The 24,065-nt window shown below is 46.4% G+C and overlaps 1 protein-coding gene and 1 pseudogene across 1 annotated transcript in view; both read right to left on the reverse strand.

The window, feature by feature from the left end:
* Positions 1-8,319, reverse strand: part of FLT1 (fms related receptor tyrosine kinase 1) — a 119,038-nt gene extending 110,719 nt beyond the window's left edge. Inside the window, exon 1 of the mRNA XM_066618847.1 lies at positions 8,005-8,319. Coding sequence (XP_066474944.1) covers positions 8,005-8,071 — 67 coding nt within the window. The 5' untranslated portion in view covers positions 8,072-8,319. The remainder of the gene's footprint in view (positions 1-8,004) is intronic.
* Positions 8,320-18,186: 9,867 nt separating this feature from the next.
* Positions 18,187-18,303, reverse strand: LOC136646212 (5S ribosomal RNA; annotated as a pseudogene).
* Between the last annotated feature and the right edge of the window lie 5,762 nt (positions 18,304-24,065).

The following is a 24,065-nucleotide window of genomic DNA, read 5'->3' on the forward strand; positions in this document are numbered from 1 at the left end:
TCTTCCATAGGAGTAAGATGCATGTTTATCCTATTCAATAACTATTCAATAACTATTTGTCATCATTTTTTTTTTCCTTAAGAAACAATCAAGCAGTTACTGTGAGGAAACAGAGGATGGAAGGCTTGAGAATTTGTACTAGAAATGAGCTTTTTAGGCATTCATTGTCTCTGGCTGCTTACCCTCCTATTTGTCTGTGGCACAGGCTTTTGTACTGGGAGTGGCTCTGATCAAGGAAGGAAAACCACCCCCTGCTTTTTACAAGTACACCGTTAACACTTTGAGAAGCTTCTAAAAGTCAGCAATGAGGCTGGTATAAAGAGAAACTACATGAAGGCTGAGAGGTCGTAAAGTAGTTATAGGGAAAACTGCAGTATATTATACCTGGAGATGCATGCCATCATAATTGCTGCAGGCATAAACTCTTAAAGGCCAAGCACCCTTGCAGTAATCTTCACCTGGGAGAAAGTCTGTTAGATGTAAAACAGATTAAAAATTCTGCTGGATCAGACCAAGGGTACAGGTAGTCCTGGTTCCAGTATTGGCCGTAGCTTATGGGCAGTTCATAGCTGTGCACCAAAGCCAGAGGCCTCCCCTACTGAAGCCCTCCAGAAACTGTTGCCTGGAGGAATCTGCAACTGAACCTGGAGGTTCCACTTTGCTATCATAGCTAACACTTATTCATAAACCTGCCCTCCCTAAATAGGTCTAATAATGTCTTTATTTTAAACACAGCATGTACAGAGCTTTAAACATACTGAAACTAATGTTTCTCCAATGAGTAATGAAGTAATCCATTGCAAATGGTTTTCCCAAAGGCTGGATTTACATCCATTTAAAGGTTCATTAAGCAAGTCTTACATGTTGTGTTTTCTACTGCAAACCATAATTTCCTGCCAGCCAAAGGGAGAAATCCAATCAAACCAACACTACTAGAGTGTACACTTCATACATTAAGAAACACTTCTTATGCAGGTAGAGGGGTGATCAAAAGCCCTTAGGAATTGTGCTTTCTTATTTCCATTATTCCAAGTTTTTTCTTGGCAAGCCTCATTTATTTTAAGCACCAGTAATTACACTGTGCAACTTGGATGAGAACTTCCATACAGAATTCAGTATACAGGAATATGAGTACAGTAATCATCAAAGTATAGTTCATTCTATTGAATGGGTCCATAACATGGATGTAATCTTGAATTGGTTTATTGCAGTGTAAGTTAGTCTCGTTCACTCATAATGTCATTAACTAATTAGAGTACATGATCCAAGACTATTGAAAGTACCACTTGCATTCTGATTTATTTAATCATTATAAGCAATGAGATTTTCATGATAGAATCCCTGATTATATACCATTACAAGATTATTGTTTGCTAGAGAAAATGGAGACATTGTCAGAAGGTCTCAGGTATTTTAATCTGGAATATCTGAACTAAATTTCTGTCATTCAAATAAGTAGTTACTTTTTGGTAAGAGCAGGAAGGAGCTACTGCCTTTTTTCCTGTTTGTGGGCTTATTAAAGGCATCTGGTGCACCACTGCTGGAAATTAATCTAGATGAATACTACCCAACTAACAGCCCAATCCTATTTTACCCCCCCCCCACCTGCCAATTCAGCCACACCACTGGAATGCACACTGCATCCTGCGTGGGGGGGGGGCAGTCCCAGAGGTCTCCTCCAGTAAAGGGAACATTTGTTCCCTTGCCTGGGAATAAGACTTTGCTGACTGGTCACCTTTTGCTACTGCCATAAAGCAAGCAGTGCTGCTGGATCACAAGTTCTGGAAGCACAGCAGGCCCATGGATTACAGAATGCTGTAATCCAGCAAGGTTTTCTTTCTCATAAACATATAACTCTCTCAAATTCTATAGCACTTTTCATCCAGATCTCAAAGTTTACTATATTGCATCCGACTGAAATAATTTATTACTGACTGAGGGCCCAATCCTATTCAACTTTTCAGCACCAGTGCAGCCACAATGCACAAATGTTCCCATACCTTGAGGGAGGCCTCTGTGACTACTTCCCCAACACAGGAAGTAGTGCATACCCCATTGGCGCAACAGCACTGGCACTGGAAAATTGGATAGGATTGGGCCCTGAATTGTTCATCAGACACTGTAAAAATGGCGTTTCCAGAACAACCTTGTATGCGATAGGCACCAGGTATACCACAGCACTACAAAAGCCTCTAAGATCTGCAACAATCTCTTCCCCGTAGAAGTTGAAATCAGCAGCAAATTGGATCTGGTCTTTTTGCGCACGCATACACACACATACACACACACACAAATAATCGAAAAGAAACAAATTATGTACATGCATGTCACAGCTTAACACAGAGAGACTCTTCAAGGTCCATTGAAATCAATAGGCTTAAGTGAGCCTGTGTATTGGATTGTGGCCATCAAGATGAAACAACAGCTGAGAAACAGTTCGTGATGTAAGTTATATTGCTTTACTTCAAATGTTAACATTGTACAACCTTTCAGAAAATCAACCAAGCCTTTACAAACTTGTTCAAATATTTCTATAGTCCACATTTGGGGGAAAAAAAAAACTTAGGACAAATTTTAAGATACATTACACAGCAACAAGTCCAGGTTTGCCACCAATTGTATACTGGTATTGTATACTGTATACCAATTGTATACTGTATAACAATTGTATACTGACCAAAGAGCCCCAACCTACTGTATTTTCCTACTAAATATGACTTTCCAAACACATTTGTCACATTCACATTTTACACTGTTAGGTGTACGCCTATAACAACAACAACAGTATTTATATACCGCTTTTCAACAAAAAGTTCACAAAGCGGTTTACAGAGAAAATCAAATATCTAATGGCTCCCTGCCCCAAAAGGGCTCACAATCTAAAAAGATGCAACACCAGCAGACAGTCACTAGAAAAGCCACTGCTGGGGTGAGGTGGGCCAGTTACTATACCATCTTATTGTACACCTACAAAACAGCCAAAGTCTAATATAATTTTAAGGGCTGCTTCAGAATTCAGACTGCCAATGTGAAAAAATACAGGTTTTTTGTATGTGTTGTACATGCTGTAAAAATGTAAAGTGTACATCAGGGAACCAAAGCCTAATCTGGGATCCCAGATGCAGGTATATGGGTCGTTTAGGATAGGTGCCCATCATTCATGCTGTGAATGTTTGCTGCAGGGAATTCTGGAATCATAGCTAACATATTGTCATGTTAAGTGTGAAATGGTTCAGTAAGATTTCAGTGGGACAGATGTCATTGAATGTTTTTAACTTTTGTGGTGATATAAATTGGACATCATTTTAGCTGTATTGTGCCCATAATAATATATGGTAGGAGTTTGGGTCTGATTAAATTTGTTGTTGCTCTCCTCACTAACAACAGTCTCAACTATAGTTAACATTATATGCTGCAATATACACACTTTCCTGAGACTAAGCCCTATTGAAGACAATGGGACTTCCTTTTGAGTAGACAAGGACAGGATTGTAATCATACTCTAGTTTGGTCCACATCTCCCCCCCCCCCATTCCTTAGCTTCTATAGACCACTTCTTTTCAACCAGTGGTTCAAGTACCACTGTTGGAACTTCACACATGGCAGGTGGTTTTTAGTTTTGTAGGTTAGGTTCTTAATCTGTGTGAGAGAGATGCTGGCACTGCCGCAGGGACCACACAGGACCATCTGGCTGAAATTTACCGGGGGGGGGGGGGGCGGGCGGTATTTTGCATTTCTGGCCCTGGGTAGTGGCCAGGATCACAGTTGAGATGTGGAGATGACCAGCGCAGCAGTGAGATACACCTGCAAGGCAGCCCAGATCTCACTCTTCAAAAGAGGCACTGGTTGGGAAAGGAGGATGCAGAGTTGAGGAGAGATGAGAAAGCAGCAGTAACTGGAGAAGTTTCTCCCTGTAGGAACAACTCTATGAGGATCCATCCAGTCCTTCATACAGCTGAAAGCCCTGAAGACTGTGTTACTTGCAAAAAATATTGTATTTGCAGTACTATAGTAGTACTTACTAAAAAAATAAATAAAAGGCTGAAAAGCCCTGCTATGGCATTTCAACTAGAACTGATTTGACCCTGTCTTTTGCTACTCATTTCATCAGTTTTTGCCAATCACAGATACAAAATCCCTGCATGTTATTTTCCTCTAGTCAATCATCTGAATATGTGCCACAGGCATGTTCAGTATGTTGAAGTCTCAAGAACTGCTTACAGAATCAAAACTGGGTCAACAGAATGTTACTATGAAATTAATTAGTAGTTCAATCCTACGTATGTTTGCTCAGAAGTCCCAGTGCTTCCAACTGGGTTCTCCCCTCGCAAGTATGCTTTGATTGCAGCCAAAGGCTGTTTTCATAATTAATCCTTCAATTAATTTCTGCATTTTCAGTTCCTGTATTTCAAATGTATTGGCTAAAAGGCCGTTAAAAATCAACTGATTTCTGTAAGCATATTAAGAGCCTTCTTAAATGACACAGTCATACATGGGTTTTCACAGCTCTAAACCCCTCTCGTACTATGGCTGTGCCATTGTGAATCTTGACATTTGGAGAGACAAAACAAATGTGAGTAATGTTTAAAGACAATGAGCATATTGGTCAAAGTTATATTTACATATATAGGCGAACAACAAAAATTACAAACCTTATTAAACAGAACTGCATAAACTGTGGTGTTGCTTGTAAAAATGCCTGTTTAATCTACAGCCTAGTTTAATGATAGAACTTCAGTTCAATTTCCAGCTCACTCCTATTCTTCACCTCAGAAGTAAGCCTCACTGAGTTGAATGTGACTTATTCCCAATTAAGTGTGCATGGGACCACAGCCTTTGTCACACTTTCTTGGAAGGAACTTCCATTGCTATCAAGGAAACATTCTTTCAGATCAATGTATTTAAGAACTAAGAAATTTAAGAACTGAGGGATTCCCACTCAGTTTGGTAGAACCACAGACTTCAGTCAAGCACTTTCATTCAACAGTATTGTGGATCGCAGTATAGAGAAAACAAAACAAATTAGCTTACACTCCCTTCTTACAGCCCAATCCTACCCAACTTTTCAGGGCCAATGCAGCTACGATGCAGCCCTGAGGTAAGGAAACAAACCTCTTTCAGGGCACATGAAGCCCTTTAAGAAAACACTTGAGCAGGCCTCTGTGATCCCACCACCACCACCACTGGATGCAGTGCACACCCTGTTGACATGGCTGCATCAGCGTTGGAAAGGTGGTTAGGACTGAGCTGTGAATCATCTCTTTATTTGGAAGCAACTCCCACTGTTTTCAATGCAATGTGCTGTGCTGACAAGGAAAAGCGTGATTCCCAAGCACTTGTCTAAACCAGGTGAAAGAGACACTGCTTCTAATCCAAACTAAATTTGCAGTGGTTATGATGAATCTGTCCTGCAGATCAGTTTCCCAGATGCTCTTCCTATCTTCACGCAATCCCAGACTAGAATGGTTTGGGCACATGAATCCCATTACAAAAATACTTCCATCAATTGGCATCAGAAGGAATTGCAAGAAATAAATTTGGATTGTATTCTGCTTCACTTTTCCTGCTAGTTGGCTGGAACGACTCTCATTAGGCTGCTAAGAAAAGAAGTAGGTACTTGCAGGCTCCTTCCCAAAAGGAATACTCAGATTTCCTTAAGTCACCATGCCTTAGCACAGAGGCATTAACATCCCCACCATTTACTTACTTGCAAATCGTTCTACAGTAAGTGTGATGGGATCCTGAGTATTGTGATTCAGAAGTCCCACTGATTTCACTGCATGCCAGTCTGACTCTTGTTACCATTTAGATTACAGGTTCCCAACCCATGTCACAGTAAAAAGTGAGAATTCTTAACTCTGTTAGAAAAACTTTGGACCGGATCTGCTAAGCTGCTCTGGATGAATTTTGTATCTTGACATGCTTCTTTTCTTCCACTATCCAATAACAAAGAGCATTCTTAAAGAGGATCACAAAGCGGCAAGGACATAACATCATTTTTATAATGCTAAGCAGACCTAAATCCCCAGACCGGTGGATCCTTGAAATTGCCTCCGTTCTGCAGGTCTGGTGGCACCATCCAAGTGGAGAAGTGCTCTGCTGAAACATCAGGGAGAGACACCAAAACTACACATGGAAAAGCACATGGAAAAGCCTCGCTATTAAGTGCCCAATGGGTTAGAATCCCATTAGTCCACGGGGCTCCGTTAACAGATGCTGCGCTCCAGCGAAGTTTGCGCATGGAGCATCTCCTTCCCCAGATGTATTGCTTGATAGAACCATTTGGCCAGCAAAAGGCTCTCGAACAGTGCTGCAAAAGATTCTTTGCCCACACGTCCCTTCATGAAATTAAAAGATGCTTGCTTCTTGGGAGGAAAGCTATAGTAAGCCTAGACAACTTAATGAAAAACTGAAACGTCACCTTGTCCACAAAGGTCTGTATAGTCAAGGCTATTGTTTTCCCAGTTGTAATGTATGGCTGTGAGGGCTGGACCATAAGGAGGGCTGAGCACCGAAGAATAGATGCTTTTGAACTATAGAGTTGGAGAAGACTTTTGAGAGTCCCCTGGACTGCAAGATCAAATCAGTCAATCCTACAGGAAATCAACCCTGACTGTTCATTGAAAGGACAGATGCTGAAGCTGAAATACTTTGGTCATCTCCTGAGAAGGGAGGACTCTTTAGAAAAGACCCTGACGCTGGGAAAAATTGAAGGCCAAAGGAGAAGGGGACAGCAGAGGATGAGATGGTTAGATAGTGTCACAGAGGCAATGAACATGAATTTGGGCACACTCCAGAAGTTAGTAGTAGACAGCGGGGCCTGGCGTGCTGTGGTCCATGGGATCACGAGGAGTCGGACACGATTTAACGACTGAACCACAACCCTTCGGCGTGGCACTACAATGCCAATAAGCTGGCACGACCCAAGAGGAGGTCCCCCAGCAAGACACCTTATTACTTGTCTCGGTTCCCACGGGATCCTGCGTGGGGAGCAGGAGGGGGGTGGCAGCCACAGCTGTTCTTCTTCCTTGCTTCTCCCCGGCCCCAGCTCCGCTTCCTCGCCCACCTGGATGTCCTCCTGAACAGGCAGCTGGGCGAGGAGGCAGGCAGGCAGCAGTGGCCCGAGGTCTTCCCACCCTCCTTCTTGCCCACCCTGAGCAACCCGGGGAGCCCGGAGGCAGCGGCAGCAGCAGCAGCAGCGCCAGCTCGGTCGCCTTCTCTCATCCCGCTTCTTTCCAACAGAACCGCCTGGCGAGAGGAGACGGTGCCGGAACGGGGGGGGGGCGGGGCGGGGGCAGGATCGCGGCTGCTTGCCAGCCCCATCCTAAGCATGTCTACTCAGAAGCAAGTCCCATTCCAGACAATGGGGCTTACTCCCAGGAAAGTGTGGAGAGGATTGCGCTGTGCCTCTCCTTGCCCACCTGGCTGCTCACGGAAGGTAAGAGCTGCCACGGTGCCCCCCCCAAGAGAAACGAACAGGTGGGTTGCTGCGGCCTCATCCTCGCTCCGCTAGCTCTCAGGCAGCGACGGCGTCTATTCAGAAGTAAGCCCCACTGAATTCAATGGGATGTCCTCCCAGGAAAGGGTGCAGAGGATTGCAACCTGAGGGGGTTCGGTGGGCAGTGGGCAAATGCAGAGCTTGGGCACCCCCATCACCCGCCTCCCAAGGGCGCCTCCCGTGGCTGGGCCGAGGGAGCGGGAGCCGGAGGGCAGGTGAGCGCCTCGCCTGGAAAGCGACCTGCCCGCGGTTTCGGGAAGGAGCGCTCCTCCTCGCGGCCTTCCCAACTCCGCGCCGTCCGAGTGGCCCGTTCCTCGCGGAGCGCAGCCCAAGGCATCTCTCCAAGTCACCCAGAGCCGGAGCGCGTCGGACTGCAGCCGCGGAGGCTCCCCGCCTCCCTTCCCGCTCCGCGCCGTCCTCAGCCCGCATCCTCCCTGCTGCGGCTCCGACGGGCTTCCACGGGGGGGGGGCGAGATGGGGCGCAGAAGGCACTTGTCGGTCCTTACCTGCCAGGAGAAGCCAGGACCCCAGCAGGCCGCCCAGCACGGCCCCCGGGAGCCCCCAGCCGAACATGCCGTCCTTGCGAAGCGCGCGGAAGCCAAAGGGCGCGGGGAAGCAGCCCGTCCCGTCGCGAGTCCCGCGGCGCCCTCGTCTGCGGAGAGCCCCCCTCGCAGCTCCCAAGGTTCGGCTCGTCCCGTCCCGCGGCCGCGGAGGGCTTCCAGCCGGCGGGCTCCCCTCGCTGTCCTCCCTCCGCGAGCAGGGCGGGCTCGAAGGCCAAAGGCAGTATCCGAAGGGCGCTCGGCTGGCCGGGCTCGGCCCCTTTATAACCTCCCAGCCCCGCAGCCTCCTTCCCAATCACGCCTCCCCCAGAACGTCATTCGGGTCCCCCCCATGTGCAGCTGTGCCTCCGATCCCGCTTCCTGCTTCTGCGCGGAGGCAGGCAGGAGGAGCACGGCTCTTCGGCTGGGGAACACGCGCTCCCCTCGGACGGGACTTCCAGGGCTGCGCGTTCAGGCGGCATCCCCGCAAACGTCACCCTGCGCTGCCATCAGCAGGGCTTTCTTGGAGGCTGGAAAGATCCTCCGCTTGGAGTCCCGTGGGCTGGCTTCCAAGTGGCGGCTCCGCAACGGGGCTGGGAAGCTGCAGTCCGCAGGGCCGTGGAAGGACTGCCTCGGGTTGGAAACAGGTTTTCAGCTCCACCAGTCCAGGGGCTGGAGTGGGGCAGCTCCTTAACTTGGGTGGGTGGCGAGGCAGGTGAGACAGAGCCTCCCCACGGGAGTCCTTCGAAAAGCACCGCTGCCCTGTGAGGCATCCAGGCAACCACAACCCACCGCCCTGCGCTCCCTCCTTCCTTGCTCTGCACGTGTTGTGGGTGCTTTGCTACCTCACATGTTCGCAGTGCTTTTCGAAGGAATCTGGTGGGGAGGCTCTGCCTCACCTGACTCCCCACCCACCGCATGTCCTTGCTTTGGGGCTCAGGCTGTGGATTGGAAGAAAGGACCCGAGGAGTGAATGCTTCACAGTCCTCTTTAAAAGTATAAGTAAACTGCGAAATGTTTGTATGTGCGCGCTGGCCGCGCTCAGTGCATCGCTCACATGCGCACAAATGCGGAGGGCCTGGGACTGGCAGCATCGCTCCCGTTTTCCGAAACTGAAGGGAAGCTTCGGGCTCCAAGACTGGAAGGGTCGGTCCATCCTCTCCGCCTCCGAGCCCTGCTGAATTTGAGGTCCAGACTGTTGATCCTGGTGAGCAGGGCAGGGATTGCTCCATCGTCGAAGTCAGGTTAAGACAGCAGCAAGTGAGGAAACTCCCCGTTGCAGGATGTGATTTCTCTTGCTGGGAGAAAGGCGGCGGGGTGCCCCCTCCCCCCAGCGGCCACTCAGTTAATCACGCTTCTCCCGCTCTCTGTAGGAGCAGGCTGGTCCCCTGCTGTGAGAAGCCACCGTTATCTCTACACTTCCACAGCCTGCGGGGTGCACTTGGAGAACACGTCACCACATTCCATTTGGTGGGCACTGCGGCGCAAGACCGAGAGAGCACGACTATGGGCCATGCTGGGATCACACACCACCAGCTACAACGGATGCTACCGTTTTGTAACTGGCAAGCATTAGCACTAAGCCGACCATCGGACTAGCTCTGTTGCAATGGACAGATTCCAACCAGTGACATCAAAAATGCTCTTTTCTTCCTGCTGCCCCTTTTAATCTGTTCGTTATTTCATTGCAACATGGGACGATCCCAAGGGAAGGCAGAAGTGCTGGGAGCAAGAGCCTCTTCCTACCTGTTGGGGATGATTTTACTATTTTGCACATGCATTTAGCTACCACACTACTTTAATCTCTGTAAAGCGTCCATGGGCATTGAGCAGTGCCTTGGTGTGCAGAACAGATGCATGTCCCTGTGGGCAACCTTCTCTGTGGCAGGGAAACTAGCAAGCAAAGCTGCGCTAATAAAGTTACCAAGAAAATACTGTAATTTAGAATAGAGGGAAGTGCATTTTAAATACCGCAGATACTTGCCTATAAGCTGACCTCACAGATAAGTCGAGGGCACGTTTTGAGCCAACAGTCATGGAATTTTCTATGAACCTCGGATAAGCCGGGGGTTGAACTTAGGGGGGGTGTCTGACTATAGTTTTGTCTGAATTTACCCGAGGCCAGATCTTGAAAAATAACCTACCACTAATTGTTACCTAAGAACTGTAGTCTCTAATTTATTAAAAACACAGTAAAAGATCATAAGATACATTTTTATTCTTTTTAAAATTCTGGTCTACACCACCATTTTGTAAACACTATTAGAGTAAGTGCACTGTAAACAACATACCAGTGGTTCCCAACCTGGTATTCATGTACTCCCAGGGACACTCAACAGGACCTTTAGGGGTACTTGAAAAAGAATGGAATAATGGCAGAAAAAGGCAGGCCGTGCTCCAGAATGCACGGCCTGGAAGGGAGGTAGCTAGTTGGTAGTGAAAGCCCCACCAATAGCTAGTTTTTGGTCATCAGCTCATGTATGAAGTTCGGTATGCAGGACCTGGTTAGAGATGTAAACGTTACTGAGCCATTGGGGAACAGTGATCATTGACTTGCGATCCGTTTTGACATGCACGTTGGGGGAAGAATACCAGGCAAATCTCTAACAAAAACCCTTGACTTCCGACGGGCAGACTTCCCCCAAATGAGGAGGCTGGTTAGAAGGAGGTTGAAAGGGAGGATAAAAAGAGTCCAATCTCTCCAGAGTGCATGGAGGCTGCTTAAAACAACAGTAATAGAGGCCCAGCAGAGGTATATACCACAAAGAAAGAAGGGTTCCACTAAATCCAGGAGGGTGCCCGCATGGCTAACCAGCCAAGTTAGAGAGGCTGTGAAGGGCAAGGAAGCTTCCTTCCGTAAATGGAAGTCTTGCCCTAATGAGGAGAGTAAAAAAGAACATAAACTGTGGCAAAAGAAATGTAAGAAGGTGATACGGGAGGCCAAGCGAGACTATGAGGAACACATGGCCAGCAACATTAAGGGGAATCATAAAAGCTTCTTCAAATATGTTAGAAGCAGGAAACCCGCCAGAGAAGCGGTTGGCCCTCTGGATGGTGAGGGAGGGAAAGGGGAGATAAAAGGAGACTTAGAGATGGCAGAGAAATTAAATGAGTTCTTTGCATTTGTCTTCACGGCAGAAGACCTCGAGCAGATAACGCTGCCCGAACGGCCCCTCCTGACCGAGGAGTTAAGTCAGATAGAGGTTAAAAGAGAAGATGTTTCAGACCTCATTGATAAATTAAAGATCAATAAGTCACCGGGCCCTGATGGCATCCACCCAAGAGTTATTAAGGAATTGAAGAATGAAGTTGCAGATCTCTTGACTAAGGTATGGAACTTGTCCCTCAAAATGGCCACGGTGCCAGAAGATTGGAGGATAGCAAATGTCACGCCTATTTTTAAAAAGGGAAAGAGGGGGCACCCGGGAAACTATAGGCCGGTCAGCCTAACATCCATACCGGGTAAGATGGTGGAATGCCTCATCAAAGATAGGATCTCAAAACACATAGACAAACAGGCCTTGCTGAGGGAGAGTCAGCATGGCTTCTGTAAGGGTAAGTCTTGCCTCACGAACCTTATAGAATTCTTTGAAAAGGTCAACAGGCATGTGGATGTGGGAGAACCCGTGGACATTATATATCTGGACTTTCAGAAGGCGTTTGACACGGTCCCTCACCAAAGGCTACTGAAAAAACTCCACAGTCAGGGAATTAGAGGACAGGTCCTCTCATGGATTGAGAACTGGTTGGAGGCCAGGAAGCAGAGAGTGGGTGTCAATGGGCAATTTTCACAATGGAGAGAGGTGAAAAGCGGTGTGCCCCAAGGATCTGTCCTGGGACTGGTGCTTTTCAACCTCTTCATAAATGACCTGGAGACAGGGTTGAGCAGTGAAGTGGCTAAGTTTGCAGACGACACCAAACTTTTCCGAGTGGTAAAGACCAGAAGTGATTGTGAGGAGCTCCAGAAGGATCTCTCCAGACTGGCAGAATGGGCAGCAAAATGGCAGATGCGCTTCAATGTCAGTAAGTGTAAAGTCATGCACATTGGGGCAAAAAATCAAAACTTTAGATATAGGCTGATGGGTTCTGAGCTGTCTGTGACAGATCAGGAGAGAGATCTTGGGGTGGTGGTGGACAGGTCGATGAAAGTGTCAACCCAATGTGCGGCAGCAGTGAAGAAGGCCAATTCTATGCTTGGGATCATTAGGAAGGGTATTGAGAACAAAACGGCTAGTATTATAATGCCATTGTACAAATCTATGGTAAGGCCACACCTGGAGTACTGTGTCCAGTTCTGGTCGCCGTATCTCAAAAAAGACATAGTGGAAATGGAAAAGGTGCAAAAGAGAGCGACTAAGATGATTACGGGGCTGGGGCACCTTCCTTATGAGGAAAGGCTACGGCGTTTGGGCCTCTTCAGCCTAGAAAAGAGACGCCTGAGGGGGGACATGATTGAGACATACAAAATTATGCAGGGGATGGACAGAGTGGATAGGGAGATGCTCTTTACACTCTCACATAATACCAGAACCAGGGGACATCCACTAAAATTGAGTGTTGGGCGGGTTAGGACAGACAAAAGAAAATATTTCTTTACTCAGCTTGTGGTCAGTCTGTGGAACTCCTTGCCACAGGATGTGGTGCTGGCGTCTAGCCTAGATGCCTTTAAAAGGGGATTGGACAAGTTTCTGGAGGAAAAATCCATTATGGAGTACAAGCCATGATGTGTATGCACAACCTCCTGATTTTAGAAATGGGTTATGTCAGAATGCCAGATGCAAGGGAGGGCACCAGGATGAAGTCTCTTGTTATCTGGTGTGCTCCCTGGGGCATTTGGTGGGCCGCTGTGAGATACAGAAAGCTGGACTAGATGGGCCTATGGCCTGATCCAGTGGGGCTGTTCTTATGTTCTTATGAACCAGTGATTGAAAACCAGCACAGTAAAAAAGCTGAAACAAAATATGGAAAGTGATCAATCACCCAGAATTTCTCAGCACACTTCTGGTGCAAAACAGTGCAAAGGCAGAGTCTTCTGTTCTTCAAACAGTTAAAAGGAGAAAATATGTGATAAATACATGGTCTAGGCTTTCATATGAAGGAGATGAGGGCTTGTCTTACTAATTACAAACATTTTGCTAATAGGAAGGGTACAATTTATGGAAATGGGCTGCCAAAGGATATGCCAGTGAAAAAGGTTGAACCATGAATCAAATCCACCTTTAAGGTGTATGGTGTGTTAAGCCAGAAGCTCTACATACAGCATATAACACATAACTGGGAGTGTGCAATTAAATTCACAGCAGAGAGATGCAGCTGCATATATTTGCAGCCCTTTTTACCCATTGCTTTCCATGGGTGTTATTCTTAAGTAATGGTGCACTGAATTGTAGCCTGGGATGGAGGGCCCCATCCTGGTATTTCAAAAAACAGACCTGCTTTGCAAGCATTTGCCAAGCAGAACCAGGCTGTGGCAGAAGGAAGGAGATTAAAAGGTTAACTTTGGCTGAAATTTCCCGGTTGCCTTAGAAATGATCTCTGCCCTGCCTCCCTGGTGCCTGCTTGCTGCTTGAGAAACTTGGTGCCTGTCTGCCCTTGAGAAACAACTTTTTCAGAGTGGAAAGGCTTTGCCCTCTGGTTGACCCGGAGATAAGGCGAAGTGATAACTGGAGCTCGATTACCTGGCAAAAATTTTGTGCTATACATGAGTATCTACGGTACATATGCAAAAATGCCCTTATACTCTCGTAACTGAATGATTTGATATGTCTTATTAATTGATACATTACGTTTTTTGCCACAGTTAATCTTGATCTCAGAATGTGGGGGGGGGGGGGGGAAGGATAAAACACTAAAGCAGAGGTCTCCAAACTGGAAAGGACTGTGTCTCAAAAAAGCCCTCCCTGTTCCGAGTGACACTTACCTTTCTGCCACGGCACCATGTTTCTTTCAAGCTGATATAGACACAAAAATGCAGTTTGGTAAGCACTGCTCATTGGGGGAGGGTGTTTTCCACACCCCAGATGATGTTTGGAGAGCCCTAAACTAAAGACAAAACAATCCAATTCTAAAGGCAAATCCACACAAGAACAAGTAGACCAAAAGTTTGTTTGATATTAGACATTTCACCTAATACAGTGGTAGCTCGCATAACGAATGCCCCGCGCAGCAAAAAACCCGCAGAACGAAAGCGGTGTGCGAAGTTTGGTAACTCGCATAACGAATTTTTATGACTTATGCTTTGCATAACGAATTTTTTTTTATTGTCCTGGTTTGTCTTAAGGGGGGGGGATCTTCATGTCCCTTTATGATCCCGTCCACCCTAGTAAGGGGCAGATCTTCATGTCCCTTTATGATCCCGTCCACCCTAGTAAGGGGCGGATCTTCATGTCCCTTTATGATCCCGTCCACCCTAGTAAGGGGTGGATCTTCATGTCCCTTTATGATCCCATCCACCCTAGTAAGGGGCGGATCTTCATGTCATCTTGCTCCCAGCAAAGTGTGCACAGGATTACAGCCTTCAAACTCCCCACTCAGCATCCCCCCATTGCTCATTCACCCTCTCACTGCCCCATTTCCTTCATGTTTCCACCCATGATCACGGCAAAAGCAGGCAATTGAGTGCAGCTGCTGTGTCCTCCCCAGCTTAGAGCACAATCCTGTGCGTGTCTCCTCAGAAGTAAGTCCCATTGTGCTTACTCCCAGGAAAGTGTGCACAGGATTACAGCCTTCAAGCTCCCCACTCAGCATCCCCCCCCCCGTTTTTGAAATCCTCTGTACAGTATGTATGCCTTTAAAGAGCACTTAATAAACACTTTGTAAACCAAATTTGACTTTGTTCTGACTTTTCTTGCCCATAGGAACGCATTAATTAAATGTCAATGCATTCCTATGGGAAAACGCGCTTCGCAAAACGAAAAACTCGCATAACGAAAGGACTCGCAGAACGGATTAATTTCGTTATGCGAGGCACCACTGTATTTTGTGGGTGCTCAGTGGTAGAGTGACTGCTTTGAATGCAGAAGGCCCTAGGTTCAATCTCTGTCATCTTCAGATAAGTCTGGGAAACCTGTCTGAAGCACTGGAGAGCCACTGGAGAGTATTATCAGCCAATCAGTGCTGATAATACTGAGCTAGATGGACAAGTCTGACTTAGTATAAGGCAGCTTCATCTGTTCCCTTGCACAGATTTCAGGAATCTTGGCCCTTGCACATTTTTGAAGATGAAAAGGTCTGGAGACATGAATAGTCGTTGTTACTTTTCTGCTGTTATTGTCTACATGATCACACAAAATTTATGCCAGAGAATGCTTGACTGTAAGTGTACTGCTACACCACCCACCTCATCACTCACACTGCAGGAGATGGGGAGGATTTTCCACTGGCCTATTTCTTCCAACTGCCAGCCCAGCCTCTCCCAACAGCGACACACATCACAGAGGGAACAAAGGTCCCCTTCACTGGCCAATTTTGATCCATTTATATTCCACAGCTTTTCTCCTGCCGTGTGTGCGTGCACATACAAAGCACCACATGAGCATCTCCCTTTGGCCATTTATATAAATGACGAAGGGGAGGTGCTTACCTGGTCTAGTGGGCCTCCACCTCTCTGCTGGCGTGTGTGTCTTGCTGGCACTTCCTTTTAATGAGATTGTGCCATTAATTTTGGATAATAATATTTGCATTGCCATTTCTTCACTTTTAGCAGTTGCTCACTTCAGTTAAAGGAACCAAGTGCTTTCAATGCGCGGGCGTGCGCGCGCGAGTGTGTGTGTGTGTAAAATCCTTTGGAGCCTTGAGGTGATACAAGCCATTAATTGACCTTGTGACACAAGGACTGCTAAAAGAATGCCAGGATTACACACAAGCTTACACAAACCATGGCACAACTATTAGTATATTGTAGATACAGCAAGAATAAATAAATTTCAGCCTTGACGTATACTAGGCCACAATAATACATCTATAAATAACAATACAGAGTATCTTTAGGTAGATCTCTTCTAGATATATACAAATAAATGTTAATGAATGCATTCTTATACAACACACCTGGCAGATAAACAAGTGTCATAGTGCCCAATCCTATGCATGTCTATTCAGAAGTAAGTCCCACTATAGTCTATGGGGCTTACTCCCAGGAATGTGTGGATAGGATTGTAGCCATAATCCTTAATAGCTAAGGAAATGAAAGCATATAGAAGTTAACCCATCTTTGCCTGGCCCACAGGTGTATACGTATTTGGTCCCTGTTGTGTATATGCAACATTGGGCAGAAATAGCTTAAGCAATTGTTCCAACATCACAGGAAACTAGTGACACAACCAACAACGTAACCCAGATCTCTTGAGTCTCACAAGCCATTTTGTATGTGAACCAGGATGATGAATCTTTAAAAATGATTCAGCTTTCCAGTTTTAAATAAGTTGGTCAGAAGGTTTCCTGAAGACATTGTGGGAAAACTCCCATTAAAATATATGACAATAAGAACTCTCATGGTAAGGTTAACCAATGGTCCATCTAGTTTCACATCCTGTCCTTAATAGTGGCCAGTAATAAATGTCTCAGAGGAAGTTCACAAAAAATTATTGAATAATTAAGTAGCAATTCATCATTGATGTTAATGTTACGTACAGGCTTCCTTCTGTTTAAAAAAAAAAAATTCATGCAGGGAAAATGTGCAAAAGTACACATACCTTATTCTCATTTCCATTTTTCCCTATCACTTAAGCAATGTCACTTTATTTCCTTATCCTAACGACAACAGATAAACATCGAACTCCCTAAAGATAGGTGTATGAGCAGAAATAGCAGTAGAGATGAGTCCTGGCCAGTCAGATCTACAGACAAATTGCCCAACCAGCATACACACAGGCCAGGACTCAGGAATTTCCTAATACAAGACACGTTTGGCAAGATTCATGACTTTCCAAAGGAAAGAATGAAGATCCAGAGATAACAGCAAGTCCTTCAGTGTTGCTCAAACCTTACTGCAGTTAGCTTAGGTAGGAAGTTACCATCCATAAAAGTCAGCAGCATAGGTAAGGCTTATCTTCAGTAACTACAGAAGCTGAAAAGAGAACTGAGGAGGGCATATGCTTGCTACATTTCTTCCCTACCTCTTCAGCTACACCTAACAAAGAGCCAAAAAGGACCACAAATGCTGCCTCTCCAGGCAAAAGTATTGCAGCTGTAAAGCTATTACACTGTGAAAGCAGGGGTGACTACCTTTTCTCCACTGTCAACAAATTTTATTTAGCCTTGGGAAGTCAAATAATCCATGGAAGCATTATTTCATTTTATTAGTATAATGATGGCTAGTGAGGTTTGGAGTTGGTGGGACCAATTTCTTTTGCTCATGCATAGAAGTTTAATGGTGCATGTGTACAATATACATGTAATTTTCTTATGGGCAGGAGGTGTGGTCTGGAGGCTGAGGGCCCAATCATATTATTAACAGTATTTATATACCGCTTTTCAACTAAAAGTTCACAAAGCGGTTTACAGAGAAAAAAATCAAATAACTAAATGGCTCCCTGTCCCAAAAGGGCTCACAATCTAAAAAGATGCAAATGAATACCAGCAGACAGCCACTAGAACAGACAGTGCTGGGGTGAGGTGGGCCAGTTACTTTCCAACTTTCCAGTACCGCTGCAGCAAAATATCCAACTTTCCAGTACCGCTGCAGCCACCATGCAGGCCCAGGGTAAGGGAACAAATGTTCCCATACTTTGAGGAGCTGTCTGTGACTGCCTCCCCACCACAGGAAGCAGTGCACGCCCCATTAACACAGCTGCACCAGCACTGGAAATTTGGATACGATTTGGCCCTGAGCTGTCACCTTGCCTGAAAAGCTATGCAGGATCGGTTCCTTGATGGGGTACTGAAAGACTGAGGGTCAGTCCTATCCAGCTTTCCAGCACTGATGCAGATGTGCCAATGGGGCATGCGCTGCATCCCATGGGGAGAGGACAGACATGAGGCCTAATCAAGGTAAGAGAACATTTGTTTCCCTGGAAAGTTGGATAGGACTGGGTCCTGAGAGAAGGAGAGAGAATGAGAGGCCACTGGCACAAGGGAAAAACGAAGGGGAAAAATTCCATTATTTTGTTTAATGGTTGGCAACCTTCAGTCTCGAAAGACTATGGTTTAAGCCTACAGCACCCGGTATTCCCAGGCGGTCTCCCATCCAAGTACTAACCAGGCCTGACCCTGCTTAGCTTCCACGATCAGACGAGATTGGGCATGTGCAGGGTAACAGTTGCTGTCTATTTTGTTTACCTATCTTGTTTTTGAGGTTTCCCTTCACAGTGCAATCATCATCATGCAATCTCTGCAATGGAGTGTGGAGGAGTCAGATGGTAAAAAAATGGTTATAACAATGTTGAGAAACCAATCTAAAGCTTGGTGTAGCTAACGGCATGAGCTTGGAAAAGTGCCAGAAGTCAGCAGACAGGATGATGACTGCATTATGAAGGGAAACCCCAAAAACAAGACAGGGAAAATAAAATAAAGATATTTTTTCCCCCTTCTTTTTTCTCTTGTATGATACCAGTCTAGTTAAAATTTCCAATAAAACTAGAAAATCTGGAGATAAATCAATGTGTTCATGTGCTAAAGCGAAAGGAATTCTTAGAAGTCACAAATAGCCCTGGTATATGTCAGGAATTTTAGACATTCTAGCAGTAATTGTGGGTTGTTAGATTAGTTCCTGGGTTTTTGTAAAGACTTGAGGTTCTTGTTGAGTTCAATATTCATAATTTTTTAAAATTTTGAATTGGAGTTCGACATAGCTATTTTAAACTTGCTGTTCCTTTTCCAACACTTCACTTCCTTTAAAAAACATACAGCAGAGCCTTACCATGATAGGAAAAGTGTAACTTCCAGTTGTGTAAGGAGTTCAGAGTGGGAAGTGGAATCTTACCTTAATAATGCAATCATGTTATTTCCATGAGCTGACTCAGAAGACCTCTTGTGCTTTCCAAGCCAGGAAGGCAAGATCTAGCAGATTACTGCCCAAGACAAAAAAGATTCCTACTGACTTTTTAAGTTTTAATCCTCTGTCTTCTTCCAACTCTACATGACCTTTCATGGATGCAAAGAAATTTGTAAGTGGAATAAGGATAAAACCCATAAGGTAGTGGCATTGTTTAGGAAGAACATACAGAGAGGAATGTCTATCCCCTCTTGTGTTTCAGATTGCCTGTGACTGTACTTCAAGACAGCCTGCTCATCAATTGTTGTTGGACAACCAGTAAATCCTGAACTTTAATCTATTTATGACCCAATCCTATTTGGACACCACACTGATTTCGTATGGATGTGGGCACGACATTAATCAAAAGCCCATCTAAGCAACACTACTCCTGTCTAGTAATGCTGGTATAGCCTCTGAACAACACTGACACTGTCCGTGGAAACCCCCAACACAACCCAGCAGCTAAAAAGCACCATCCTGACATTGGTGCATCACTGGCACAACATCTGTGTGTCATCAGTATTACATCCATAAGTCTTCTATGTGAAGTCCAAGGAACCAATCACCACATTCACTCAGACCCACCACTGGTGGCCAGAGAAGTGCAGCCAGGGGGAACAGAGTTGGGGATGGGGACAGATGTAGGTCCAATGAGTGGCCACAACTGGGGGATGCCCCTCTGTCAGTCACTGAGAATGAGCACAGCAACAGGCACCTTCACTTGGGGGTACCCCAAGGACACTGTACAGTGGTGTCCCTAGGATTTGAGTCACCCGGTGCGGGAGGCCTGTGCGTCACCCCATGTAGTGGGCGGGGCAATGCCCCAGGTGGGCGTGGTGATGTACCATTGCCCCGCCCCCACCAGTTTTTTGGCTGTACCTTTTGTTAGAACACAGATATTTCAATGTGGTTTGTTTCATTGCATTCTGCATGAAATTATGCATTGATTGATATATAACATGATGGTCTTATTCCTCCAGACTCTGAATTTAGTGATTTTGAAAACTTGTAGTCTCTCTCTCTCTCTCTCTCTCTCTCTCTCTCTCTCTCTCTCTCTCTCTCTCTCTCACAGACACACACACACACACACACACACACACGCATCAACTTACTAACACCTTATTGCAGCAGTTCTCAAACTTTTAGCACTCATACCCACTTTTTAGAATAACAATCTGTCCAGGACCCATTGGAAGTGATGTCATGGCCAGCAGTGACATCATCAAGCAAATTAAAATAAATACTAATTATAAATAATTAAAATAAAATAATTACATAAGGGGGAGCCAGTCCTGTTCCACCAAGTGAAGTAAGTCCCATAGTGATCAATGGAGCTTACTCTGTAGTCTGCCTGCAATAACAACCCCCCAAAAAGAATCAGTGAGATTTCCAGCCCTCCCCAGTGCCCAGTTTAAAGTTCTTCTATTTCAAGCATATCAATATAAAGACCCACCTGGCTTTGCAAGTGCAAAGCCTTGCAGTTCAACCCACCTTTTTGTCCTTTTTAGGGGGGGGCCTGCCTTCTGGAACATTTGTTGCACTCCAGCTACATGGATTGGGACCATTCCAGTGTCCTCACATTCCCCTTTGCCTGGCCTGACCACCAGCCAAGGCACATCTGCCTACTTGTGAGCAGTGCTTTTTTTGTAAATAAAAAGGTGCAGGAACTCACAACTAGTTAATCTTTTATTTATTTATTTATTTATTTATTTATTTACCATTTTTTATTGGAGAAATAAAATATTTTTTATGTGCTTCCCCCCTAAAGATGAACTTACTTCTGAGTAGACATGCATAGGATTGGGCTGTCAATCTCCACATCCCCTTCCCCTTAGCTACTTTTTCTACACTAGGGGAAAAATACTGTACAGGTGCACTTGTAGCGTGTAGTATGTAGTGTGGCACTACTTCGAGGAGAGGAAGCAGTGAATGGATTCTGAAAAATGGCTTACATGAGTTCCATGTAGTAAAATTACTCTAAGCAACTGTGGAAGTAAGAACAAAAAAAGGAATTCTTACACGAGAGGGGTCCTTAGGTGCACATAGAAACAGCTACGTTTGCAAACAAGCCATTAAATATGGTTTAATTCAGGTATCAGAATACTCTGTGTCTTTGGGAAGGCGCTTGGCATGCAATTGTATGTTCTCTGCTGCCCTGAGCAGCTGCTGTGCATTGCTGGAGAGGAGCTGCAAACGCTGGCTGGCGGAGGGCATGCTTGTGGGGGAAGGATGAGGAGGATCTCTGACAAGGCTGGACAGCATGCTGTACACATGTAGAATCCCTTTTCACCTGCCCTTAGCATGTGAAAATGGGTGCAGATATATATCTCTGCCAGGATTAAGAGCCCAATCCTAGGTATGTCTACTCTGAAGTAAGTTCTAGTCAGTGCTTACTCCCAGGAAAGTGCCTAGGATTGCAGCCTAAGAGCCCAATCCTATGCATGTCTACTCAGAAGTCCACCTTAGTGAATGGGGCTTACTGTGGATAGGATGGCAGCCTTAGGGTCCAATCCTGTACCTGTCTACTCAGAAGTAAGTTCCATTATAGTGAATGGGGCTTACTGTGGATAGGACTGCAGCGTCAGAGCCCCTCCTGTGCCTGTCTACTCAGAAGTGAGTCCCACTAGAGGCAGTGGGGCTTCCTCCCAGGAAAGTGTGGAGGGGACTGCAGCCTCAGAGCCCCTCTTCTGCCTGTCTTCTCAGGCTGCAAGGCTATCACACTTTCCTGGGAGTAAGCCCCATTGAACACAATGGAACTTACTTCTGAGTAGACATGCTTGGGCTCTCAGGCTGCAAGGCTATGCACCCTTTCCCAAGAGCAAGCCCCATTGAGCACAATGAGACTTACTTCTGAGTAGACACGCCTAGGCTCGTGCTGCAGATTGGCACGGGGGCTGCACCAGCCAGCTTCCTTCCTCTCCTCCTCTGCCAAGCCAGTACCTGGGCGTTCCGTGGGTGCCGCAGCCCGTCTCCCTGGCTGGCTGGCTGGCCGTCCGTCCTCCTCCTCGGGCTTGGAAGCTGTGCTGGGAAGCAGAGCGCAGGGGGAGGGGAGGTGGGATGGGCTCAGGCGAGAGCTTGGAGATGGGGGCAGGAGGGGGTCGTTGTGCGGTCAGGCAGGGGCCAGGTGCCCACCCACCCAGCCCACCCAGCACCCACCCAGCACCCACCCAGTGAATGCCTCTATTTTGCTCCCCCCCTCCTGGAATGCCTCCAAAGGGGAGGGGCCCCTGCAAAAAGGTGCCGGAACTCCGTCCCCCCGCATTCCATTAGAAAAAAAGCCCTGCTTGTGAGTAAACACGACATGAGGCTGCTTCACTTTCCATAGAGCTCCATAGACTCACAGCTGGGAGGGAGGACCTCCATCTCCGTGTTTTTGGGGGCTGCATTCATTGGATCAGGACCATTCCTACGTCCTTGAAGCCTCTCAGCCTGCCCCTCAGTCTGCCTTGACTAAGGCAAGTCCACCTACTTGCAAGTAAACGCAACCATGTGGCTTCGTTTCGGGCTCAGACTCGCAGCTGGGAGGGGGGAGCTTCTTGGGTGTTTTGGGGGGGATGCATTCATTGGATCAGGACTATTCTGGTGTCGTTGGATTCCTCTCAGCCTGCCCTTTCCGATGGACTATGGCATGTATGCCTACTCACAAGTGAACACGTGCTACGGCTCACTTTCACTTTCCATAGGGCTCCATGAATATTTTCTTTCTGATTTTTTGGCCATAACTTTTGTACGAAAGGAGTGATTTCAATTCCATTTCTTGCATTACACTCTGCTGGCCATTCCGCATCCAATGGTGTATGGCATGATGCAGTAGCACCTAATGCCGCGAAGTTAGCATGTCCTCCCCAGAGCGCGTCACCAGGTGTGGCCCGCACCCCCCACACCCCCTAGTGACGCCAGTGAGGACACACACACATGACACAAGGGTGCCAGACCTCCTCCATCTCTTATACTGGAATCAGCAAAGAAGGAGCCCAAACAAAAACCTGCTAGGAAATACTACACTGTTCAAGTTCCCTTATCCTACCACACAAACACCCACATCTAAAGAATACCTTTTTGACCACAGCAGAGGAAGGACAGAAAGATAGCTCCCTCAGCAGAGAGCAGCCATGTCCAAGAGGCACACAAGGTTCTCATCAAGAGGGTTTGAGTCCCTGTGGGAGCATTCACCAGGGAGATTTGCCGCTGCCTGTCCTATCTCCCTGCCACTGTTTGCCCCATTGAATGATAGCAGCAGAGAACAGGGAGCTCATGATCCCTGAGAATTGAACCTTCTCAGAAGCCCAAGGAATCAGGGAGTGAGAATTGCCACAGACCCCCCCCCCCCCAAGTTCCAGCTTAAGGCCACCTGATATAAAAAAAACAGCATGAAGAAAAGGGAATCCCTATCAGCCAACAAAGAGAAAACTAGGTTGATTCAGCCCAAGTTTTTATTAATCAATACCAGTTACAGAGCAGCACCTGAAAGAGAAACATAGAAATGGGGTTGCCAACCATCTCCACCACCACTCCACAGGGTTGTCATGCCATTGCAAGTTATCCAACAGACGGCCAAGTTACAGGTGCCAGTGAGGTCTGGCTGCATCATTTGGTTCACTGTCTGTCATGGAGTCTGCAAAGCCACAGGAGACCAACTCTGAGCAGGTCAGCAACCCACTGACCACTTGAAGGAGTGTGAGCAGCAGCCAAGCTCCCTTTGGTCATTGAGGGTAGGCAGGCTGTAGGCTTCATCACACAGTGTCCTTACCTGTGGGACAGCTCCTTGAGGGGAGCAAAGAAAAACACAGAGGGAGTAGCAAGGAATTGAACAGAACCAGCTACACATTCTCTGGCTTGAGATGCATATAGTTTGTGAAAGAGAGTGGTGCTGCAAGAATGTGCATGCAGGGGTACCCTGTTGGGAGTAAGAGCCTGGTGGCTTGGTACATTACTTGGTCTGACTTAGTATAGAGTCAATATCTGACTATTACATTCCTGTCCGTTATAGGCTTGGAAGTAGAAAAATATGTTTCTGGTAGCCAAGGTAGTTTGTCTCCTAATTTTAGTGGGA

The sequence above is a fragment of the Tiliqua scincoides genome, chromosome 3 (assembly GCF_035046505.1).
Source record: "Tiliqua scincoides isolate rTilSci1 chromosome 3, rTilSci1.hap2, whole genome shotgun sequence".
In the NCBI taxonomy this organism is placed as follows: domain Eukaryota; kingdom Metazoa; phylum Chordata; class Lepidosauria; order Squamata; family Scincidae; genus Tiliqua; species Tiliqua scincoides.